The sequence below is a fragment of the Chrysemys picta genome, chromosome 22 (assembly GCF_011386835.1).
Source record: "Chrysemys picta bellii isolate R12L10 chromosome 22, ASM1138683v2, whole genome shotgun sequence".
In the NCBI taxonomy this organism is placed as follows: domain Eukaryota; kingdom Metazoa; phylum Chordata; order Testudines; family Emydidae; genus Chrysemys; species Chrysemys picta.
This window is the reverse complement of record NC_088812.1, coordinates 11,784,222-11,793,898: the sequence shown is the minus strand read 5'-3', so window position 1 is coordinate 11,793,898 and position 9,677 is coordinate 11,784,222. Positions and strand designations below refer to the sequence as shown.

The 9,677-nt window shown below is 65.5% G+C and overlaps 1 protein-coding gene across 1 annotated transcript; it reads left to right on the top strand.

Annotated features, from left to right (window-relative positions):
* The first annotated feature begins 882 nt into the window (after window positions 1-882).
* Window positions 883-9,470, top strand: DDX23 (DEAD-box helicase 23). The gene is given in 18 exon segments (XM_005308410.5): window positions 883-930; window positions 932-1,024; window positions 1,026-1,093; window positions 1,228-1,326; window positions 2,096-2,192; window positions 2,846-2,911; window positions 3,229-3,367; window positions 3,536-3,669; window positions 3,972-4,084; window positions 4,616-4,759; window positions 5,006-5,231; window positions 5,496-5,641; window positions 5,795-5,972; window positions 6,043-6,285; window positions 6,604-6,755; window positions 6,972-7,080; window positions 7,912-8,086; window positions 8,457-9,470. Coding segments are annotated over 18 exon segments (2,439 nt in total). The 5' UTR covers window positions 883-897; the 3' UTR covers window positions 8,681-9,470.
* Window positions 9,471-9,677: the final 207 nt, after the last annotated feature.

Sequence of the window (9,677 nt, the reverse complement as noted above, 5' to 3'; positions counted from 1 at the left end):
ACTCCTGGGTTCTCTCCCCGAGGCGGGGGGTGTGGAGGGGAGCCCGGACTCCTGGGTTCTCTCCCCTGGGCGGGGGGGTGGAGGGGAGCCCGGACTCCTGGGTTCTCTCCCGGGGCGGGGGGGATGGAGGGGAGCCCGGACTCCTGGGTTCTCTCCCCGGGGCGGGGGGTCCGGACTCCTGGGTTCTCTTCCCGGGGCGGGGGAGGTGGAGGGGAGCCCGGACTCCTGGGTTCTCTCCCCGAGGCGGGGGGGGGTGGAGGGGAGCCCGGACTCCTGGGTTCTCTCCCCGAGGCGGGGGGGGTGGAGGGGGAGCCCGGACTCCTGGGTTCTCTCCCCGTGGCGGGGGGGGTGGAGGGGAGCCCGGACTCCTGGGTTCTCTCCCCGGGCCGGGGGGGGGGTGGAGGGGAGCCCGGACTCCTGGGTTCTCTCCCCGGGCCGGGGGGGGTGGAGGGGAGCCCGGACTCCTGGGTTCTCTCCCCGGGCCGGGGGTGTGGAGGGGAGCCCGGACTCCTGGGTTCTCTCCCCGAGGCGGGGGGGTGGAGGGGAGCCCGGACTCCTGGGTTCTCTCCCCGGGGCGGGGCGGGGGGGGGGGGTGGAGGGGAGCCGGGACTCCTGGGTTCTCTCCCCGGGGTGGGGTAATGGGTTTACCGTTAACCCCAAATTAAAAGGGTCCACGCGCTGTGAACCACCCAGCCCCCCATGGCTCTCCCCAGGCCATAGCAGGAAAGACCCCGGGCCCCGCTCCCAGGCCCTCTGAGCCAGCCAGCCCCCCACCCTGAGCCAGCCCCCCATGTTGTGCCCTGTGTAAGTCTTGCGGGGGGGGGGGGCAGTGCCAGGCCTGAGGAGCCCAGGGAAGGGCTGGTCCCCCCACTGCTAACGGTTCTTCCTGCCCCTCAGATGGCTGGGGAAGTGCCCGACAAGAAGGAGCGGGGACCTGTCACCCCCCAAGGAGGAGAGGAAACGCTCGCGCTCCCCGGACAGGGATCGCGACAGGAAGAGCTCCCCGTCCAAGGAGAGAAAGCGGGCACCGGTCCCGGGAGAGGAGGCGGGGCAGCCGGTCCAGATCCCGCTCCAGGTCCAAGTCAGCAGAGAGGTGACAACCCCTGGGCCGGGCGGGGGGAACGTGCCAGGTTTGGGGCTGGGCCTGGGGCTTTGGAGGGGGCTTGGGAGGCTACTCGTGGAGTGAGGCTGGGTTGTAACTGGTTCCCTGGGGCTCTGCCCTCGCAGGGAGCGGAGACACAAAGAGCGTGAGCGCGAGCGGAATAAGAAGGATCGCGAGCGGGAGAAAGATGGACACCGGCGAGACAAGGACAGGAAACGCTCCAGGTAAACCCTCATGCCCCCCCACCTGTCCTGGGAGTGCAGCCACCTCTGGGGCGCAGCACTGCTCAGGCATCCCTGGTTGTCAGGTTAAAACTGGACATGAGCAGAGGCCGACTGACCCTGTGGGGCAGCAGAATGTCCTTCCATGTGCTGGGTTATGGGGAGATGTTGGGGTTCTTGCCGTCACGCTGTGGAGCCCGTAACGAAGGGCTCTGGTGTCACTTCTCCAGGAGATGGCGGCTCCAGCAGCACGACGCCTCCTGCCCCTGAGGGGGGGTGCTGATCGAGGTCCCCTACTGAGCCAGCAGCCCCACTTCCTGCTTTGCCTGGCAGGGGCTGCTCTCAAAGGCTGGAGCTGGACGGAGCCCAGCCCGAGCGGCCCTAATAATAATAATATAATAATTGGAGGTATACCCATCGCCTAGAACTGGAAAGGACCCCGAAAGGTCATCGAGTCCAGCCCCCTGCCTTCACTAGCAGAACCAAGTACTGATTTTTGCCCAAGATCCCGAAGTGGCCCCCTCAAGGAGGGGCAGTTTAGCAGGCCAATGCTCAAACCCCTGAGCTATCCCTCCTCCCAGGAGGAAGCTGGTTGGTTTTGGAGTAAGTGGGAGCCGTGGGGCGCTAGAGCCCTTGCCGTGATTGCCGAGTGTGGATCCAGGATCAGTGGGCTAGTGGTCTCCAGCCCTGGCGGATGGGGGGCATTGGAGATGTCAAGCCGGGGGTGGAGCTGGGAGCGTGTCTCATGTCCGTTTTTTCTCTCACTCAGAAGCTTGTCCCCGAGCCGAGGCAAAGACTCCAAATCGCGGAGGGAGCGAGACTCGCGGAGGGGGGAGGAGGAGGAGGATGCGGCGCTGAAGAAGGAGAAGGTGGGAAGGCACCAAAGGGCTGAGAGGCCACGGGAGCTGTGCTGGGTGGTAGTGGGGGGTATCTGCCTGGGCTGGCTCCTTGTAGCGTGCAGTGGGCAGGCGGCCCTCGCTCCTGCGTCTCGTTGGTCATGGTGTTCAGCCTCTGCGCTCTCCCTCTGTGCGCCCTCCGGGTTTCTTCCTCAGGTCCAGGCCCCCCCCCCCCACACACACACACTCCCACGGTAGCAGTTGGGGCCCTCTCTCGAGCTTGACTATTCCGTCCCTGTCCCCCAAGCGTTTTTGCTGCTCGTCTCTGGGCCTTCCTTGGGAGCTCAGGGCTGGGCCTGGATCCAGGCAGGTCTCCCCAGAGCCCCTAGGGAGGGGCCGCCCCTCTGTGAGTCAGGAGGTGCGTTCCCTGCACATGCAGCCACAGACTTGAGTCCCCGTCCCCATCCCCCGTCCCATTGCAGTCTCGTGTCTGGCTCAGTCTCCTGGTGTCCACGGTGCATTCCAGGCTGGTGCAGGGAACCCCCGAGCACTTCGACGCTCCGGGGGGGGTCGCTTGCTGCCCCCCCTCCCCACACAGCTTGCGGCAGCTGGGCTGAAGGGTGTGCCAGCGATCCTGGCTGAGGACGAGGGTTGGCTCTGGGGATGTTAATTCCCTGTGTTTCCAGGCCCAGCCTCTGTCTCTGGAGGAGCTGCTGGCCAAGAAGAAAGCTGAAGAGGAGGCCGAGGCCAAGGTGAGAATATGTCCTCCCCACCCCCATTGTAGGGGCATCTCCTCCTCCCCCACTGCTGCGGCAGGGCAGACATGGCCCCTTTCCCCTTTGGGTCTGGAGGCGGTTGGGGCACCAAGCGGATGGTTCTCAGCCTGATTCCTGGTGGGTCTATTGCCCCCCCCAAGCTGGCTGTGATGCCCCCGGGCTGGCAGCCTCACCAGAGTGGGCCAAAGGGTCCAAGCCCCCCTTCCAGGGCAGGCTGCGTGGGTGCTGCCCTGCGCTGCCCCGGCTCTGGGGACAGCCCCGGGGCCATGCTCACTGCCCCTTCTGCCCTCCAGCCCAAGTTCCTGTCCAAGGCGGAGCGGGAGGCCGAGGCGCTGAAGCGGCGTCAGCAGGAGGTGGAGGAGCGGCAGAGGCTGCTGGAGGATGAGAGGAAGAAGAGGAAGCAGTTTCAGGATCTAGGGAGGAAGATGATGGGTATGTACCCCTCTCCTCCAACGCGCTCTGGGCGGCCGTGCTGCAGGGGAGGACACCCGGGGCCAGCCAGCCCTGGCCGGTGCTGGGGTGAAGGGAGTGAGGCTGGGAAGGAACGCCCTTCCCCCCCTCCCTGGGTGTGTGATGTCCTGTGTCTGTCCCCCCCCGCAGAGGACCCCCAGGAGCGCGAGCGCAGGGAGCGTCGGGAACGCATGGAACGGGAGACCAACGGCAATGAGGATGAGGAGGGGAGACAGAAAATCCGTGAGGAGAAGGACAAGAGCAAGGAGCTGCATGCTATCAAGGTACCCGCCGTACCCAGGACTCCTTGGGAGTTGCAGCGCTGCCCCCGCCCCCCCTCCATGGCAAAGGAAGTGCCCAGGAAGAGGGGTCTGCAGCTGGGGGGACAGCACTCCTGGGTTCTATCCTGGCCCTGAGGCTGGGATTCAGGACTCCTGGGTTCCCTTCCCGCTGGATTCGCTCTGTGACCTCAGATGAGTCCCTCCCCTTTTCCAGGTCTCATTTTCCATGGGTTCAGTGAGACAGAGCCTCTCTTCTGGGGTAGGGCTGGTGGGGCTGGAGGCTGACGGCTGGGCTCCCCACACAGGAGCGGTACCTGGGCGGGATCAAGAAGCGCAGACGCACCCGGCACTTGAACGACCGAAAGTTCGTCTTTGAGTGGGACGCATCGGAGGACACGTCCATCGACTACAACCCACTGTGAGTAGGGCGGGGCAGACCGGACAGTCCCTGCTGGAGTGCAGCCCCCCCACAGACTGGGGTCTGTAGGGGGCAGGCACGGGGCAGTGTTGGGGCGATGGAAGCACACAGAGGCTGTCCATACAGGGGTGGGGGGAAATCATCTAGCAGTGCTGGGACCTGGGGCTAGTTTAGTAGAGCAGGGAAGACGGAGAGCCAGGACTCCTGGGTTCTTTCGTCCATTCTGGGAGGGGAGTGGGATCTAGTGGTTGGAGCTGGGGGGGTCAGAACTCCTGGGTCCAGGAGAGGAGTCAAGCTAGTGGTTAGCGCAGGACATGGGGGATTGGGGGTCAGGACGCAGCAGTCCCAGGGAGGGGGAACTCCCTGCCCCTGAGGGGTGTGAAATAGTAGGTTGGCCAGCTGCACTGGGGTAACGGGGATCAAGCCTGGCCCCTAAGCCTGCTCTGAGTGGCGCCCCCGTCTGCCGGGGGGCATGCTGCACTGAGACCTGCCAGGGGGTCCCGTGCCAGCAGGCTCTGTCTTCTCCCACAGGTACAAGGAGCGACACCAGGTACAGCTGCTCGGCAGGGGCTTCATCGCCGGCATCGACCTGAAGCAGCAGAAGCGGGAGCAGTCGCGCTTCTACGGGGACCTGATGGAGAAGAGGCGGACGCTGGAGGAGAAGGAGCAGGAGGAGTGAGTGACCCGCTGTGGGGTCGGGCTCGGGGGCCAGGATGGAATGGTCAGCAGGCACGGCCGGGGCTGGGTTACCCCTTCTCTGGGGATCCTGGGCTGGGTTAGGGTTGTGCAGGGAAGGCTCGGGATGCTGGGATGTGGAGCCTCTGTGGGTCTTAGGGTGGCCCAGTGCATCCTGGGACGTGTAGTCTCTGGGCTGGTTGGCAGAGTGAGTGAGACCTGAGCTGTTCCCCTCCCTGGTGCCAGGGCCCGGCTGCGCAAGCTGCGGAAGAAGGAGGCCAAGCAGCGCTGGGACGATCGGCACTGGTCCCAGAAGAAGCTAGACGAGATGACGGACAGGGACTGGCGTATCTTCCGCGAGGACTACAGCATCACCACCAAGGGAGGCAAGATCCCCAACCCCATCCGGTCCTGGAAGGACTCCTCCCTGCCCCCCCACATCCTGGAGGTGATAGACAAGTGTGGCTACAAGGTGAGAACTGGGACCTGCCCCGCAGCCTCCTGGGACAAGGGGTGACTGGCCCTTTGCGGGTGGGAATCCAGATCCGAACTAGGCTCTCAGGTGGGAGCTGGGTCCGGACCTAGGACTCTTGTCTCTGGTGGGGGCGGGGAGTGCGAACAGGGACCCAGGACTCCTGGATTCAGTTCCCAGCCCCCTGATCTCTCCTTGGTGAAGCCAGACTTGGGCACAGGGGTCCTTCTCCTTCCTAAGCGTCTCTGTTCTCCATCCATCCAGGAGCCCACCCCCATCCAGCGCCAGGCCATCCCCATTGGCCTGCAGAACCGCGACATCATCGGCGTGGCTGAGACCGGCAGCGGCAAGACGGCCGCCTTCCTGATCCCACTGCTGGTGTGGATCACGACGCTGCCCAAGATCGACAGGTGAGGCCGACTGGCTGCTCTGCCTTCCCCGAGCAGAGGGTGGGTGGCTGGCCCTGGTACGCCGGAGGCCTGGGGGACAAGAGGGGCTTCCCAGGGTGTGGGAAAGGTTGGCTCATGGTGGAAATGGTCCCACATATGCTCCGTTGCCTGCAGGATCGAGGAGTCAGACCAGGGCCCCTACGCCATCATCCTGGCCCCAACCCGTGAGCTGGCCCAGCAGATCGAGGAGGAGACCATCAAGTTTGGGAAGCCTCTGGGTATCCGCACAGTGGCTGTAATCGGGGGCATCTCCCGGGAGGACCAGGGCTTCCGGCTGCGCATGGGCTGCGAGGTGAGTGCCGAGGCTGCGGGGGTGAGGGGCTGGGCTTTGCAGTCTCTGACCCTCCTGCCACCCCCTGCAGATTGTCATCGCCACGCCCGGGCGGCTCATTGATGTGCTGGAGAACCGCTACCTGGTGCTGAGCCGCTGCACCTACGTGGTGCTGGACGAGGCGGACAGGATGATCGACATGGGCTTCGAGCCCGACGTGCAGAAGATCTTGGAGCACATGCCCGTCACCAACCAGAAGCCCGACACCGACGAGGCCGAGGACCCGGAGAAGATGCTGGCCAACTTCGAGTCGGGCAAGCACAAGTACAGACAGGTCAGCAGAGAGAGGGCCAGGGCCCGCGGAGACACTGCGGCCAAGCACAACCCCCAGGGAGGCTGGGGCCAAGGGGAGGGGGCAGACATGGGGCTGGGAGCCTGGTTGGGGGGCGAGGTCCTGGACCCCCAAGTGGATGCTGGGTGAGCACAGACAGGCCGGTCGAGGAGCAATTCACCCCTTTCTCCCCTGGGTCCCAGTGTGTCCTGGGCCTGCCTCGCTGGGTCCCGTACCCCCTCGCTGCCCTAGACCGGGCTGGAGGGAGGGGCGGCAGGGGAGCCCCTGGGAGCTGCTGCACTCACGGGACCTCTCTTGCAGACTGTGATGTTCACGGCCACCATGCCCCCGGCGGTGGAGCGCCTGGCCCGTAGCTACCTGCGCCGCCCTGCCGTGGTCTACATCGGCTCAGCCGGCAAGCCCCACGAGCGCGTGGAACAGAAGGTCTTCCTCATGTCCGAGGGGGAGAAGAGGTATGAGGGTGGGCCGGCAGGGGCCGCTGCTGGGGGGGCTCTCGCTGGAGCTGGGCTGCAGGTGGGGGCAATGCGGGGTGGCTCTGGCAAGGGCTGTCCTGGAGCACGGTGAGGGAATGGGCGGCACTTTGGAGGGCAGCCTGGTGAGGCTTGTGGGGGCCTGAGTTGTCCTGCTTGCTGACACACCCCTCTCCGCCCCCCCCCCCCCCCCAACAGAAAGAAGCTGCTGGCCATACTGGAGCAGGGCTTCGACCCGCCCATCATCATCTTCGTCAACCAGAAGAAGGGCTGCGACGTGCTGGCTAAGTCCCTGGAGAAGATGGGGGTACGTGTCAGCCCCTGAGGAGTGTCCATGTCCACCCTGCGGGGCCAGGGCAGAGCTGAGCAGCTCTAGGGCCCCCATAGTCCCAGCCCCTGCCCGTCTGGCGGAGCCCAGTGCTGCTCCGTGGGTCGGGAGCGCTGAGCAGCGTTCGAGTCCGGTGGGAAAACAGCCAGACCCCTCAGGTCAGCGGGGTCTCCTGCTGCCCGCGGGCTGGCTTGCGTGCGCCCTGGCGTGAGCGTGCACAGCGCCACGGGGCAGCGGATGGCAGGGGCTGGGTACGCAGCTGCTGCCGCTGTGCCAACCCGTGGGCAGTGACTCGGGTTCAGAGGGGAGGGGTCGGGTCGACCCAGGTGACGTTGGGTCTGGGTCAGAACTAGGCCTGACCAGTCCTCTAGGGCTCAGGGGTTCCTGCTGCTGGCGGCTCGGCCTGGTCGCTTGAACTCGCTGAGAGTTACTGCCGCCTTGTGGGAGGATACTGCCGGAGTCACACCCAGCCTGTGGGGCGCCTCCCGCCTCCCTCTGCAGAGCCCCATGTGCCAGGGTCTGCCTCGCCAGCCTGGGGCCTCTGGGGGGGCTGCGGGGGGAAGGGCGCCCATTCCTTAGTACTGCCCGATTCTGCATCCAGCCCCTTCCCCCACTGCCCTGCAGACAAGCCATCAGCTGACAGGCTCCAAGCCCAGGGGCTGTTGGGTGCACCCTGACAGGAACTGTGTGATCCACCCCATCTCCCAGGCCCTCACCTCCCTCCCGCTGGCCCCGTGCTGAGCTGTGGGCGGCCCTGCGGTGAGCTCCCGCCCTAGCCCTGCACTACGGTCTCCCCTCTCCCCCCCGCAGTACAACGCCTGCACCCTGCACGGTGGCAAAGGCCAGGAGCAGCGAGAATTCGCCCTCTCCAACCTGAAGGCCGGTGCCAAGGACATTCTGGTAGCCACGGATGTGGCTGGGCGTGGTATCGACATCCAGGACGTCTCCATGGTGGTGAACTACGACATGGCCAAGAACATCGAAGGTGAGTCCCGGCCGTGGGAGCAGGGCTGGCCTCGAGAGAGGCTTCCCCGGTCCCACTGCGCAGACCCTCGCCCCACAGCTAAGCGCGGTCGGCCTGGCTCAGCACTTCGATGGGCAACGACCAGGGAAAAGACGGGAAGCTGCAGGGTGGGGGGCTCAGGGCTGCCCCTGCCCCATGGTCGGGGCGCTCTGCTGCTGCATGCCCCAGCTTTCAGAGGCGACAAACCAGGGGGTCGTTAAAGATCCCAGGGCAATTGCTCAGTCCTGACATCCTGCCTGAATTCCACCAGTTGGCCAAGCTGCTACGGTGCAGCTGCCATGGCCCACCCCAGAGGTGGCCGCATTTCAGTGACCGCGGTGCTTCTCTGCAGATTACATCCACCGGATTGGCCGCACGGGCCGAGCCGGCAAGAGCGGAGTGGCCATCACCTTCCTGACCAAGGAGGACTCCACAGTCTTCTACGACCTGAAGCAAGCCATCCTGGAGAGCCCGGTGTCGTCGTGTCCCCCGGAGCTGGCTAACCACCCCGATGCCCAGCACAAGCCGGGCACCATCCTCACCAAGAAGAGACGGGAGGAGACCATCTTTGCGTGAGTCCCAGGGAGCCGCAGGGCTTCGACAGCTGGGGCCTGGCTGCCTAGTTGCCGTCTACCACCAGCCAGGGGCTGCCTGGCCTTTGGAACCCGCCTCCCCCTTCAGCGGGGAGCTCTGCAGGTCGTCTGCCGCCCCCAGCCCCTCGGTTGAGGGGACTGATGGAGGAAGAGCCCCCGTTTGGGGCAGCAACTCTGTTCTTGTGTTCCCAGACCTGAGCTTGATCCGGAGCCAGGCCCCTCAGGCTGGGTCCTGGTGCCCCAGCGAGGGCAGTGCTTGCCAGGAGAACACCTGGGACCAAACGAGACTGGCTGTACCCCGCGGGGTGGGGCTGTGCCTGGCTCCTGGTCCCCATCAAATCCACGCACGGGACACTCCTGACTCCCAGGAAAAGTGTCAGGGGCAGGGCCTGAGCAGCCAGCTCCTCCCTCCTCCTCCAGCCTGTAGCCTCAACTCGCGCCATTCGCAGGCCGCCGAGCCCCAGGGGGGACCCTGGCCCCGAGGGGCAGAGCCCTCCACCCACTGGTTTTAAGGGGTTAAGCCAAACCCTTTCCACCGGAGATGTGGACAGTGGTGGGGGGAGGGGTGTGATCTGGCCCCTACTAGCTCCCAGGAGCTTCTGCTGGTACCTGCTGTCCTTTTGGGGGGAGGGGGTGGTCTCATTTGGGGGGGGGGGGGGGTTTCCTGTGTTCCCATCAGCCAATGGGACATGGCGCTTGGGCCCTTTTTTACGTATAAATTCTTGTTGAATCTGAAGCGAAAAGCAGGAATAAAGCTCCCGAGAGTGTCTGTGCGCAGGACCCTGGCCATGCCCCCCCCCTTCCCCCCCCCCCCGCAGCTGGAGGGGTGTCCCAACCAGCTCCCACGCTGGTTCTCCACCTCTGCCTGCTTGGACCCCCACCATGCCCACAGAAGGTGGGGGACCCCCTGTGCTGCCAGGGCCACCTGCAAAGAGCTCTACCCCACATGGGTTTGGGGGGTGGGGGATGGAAACAGTCCT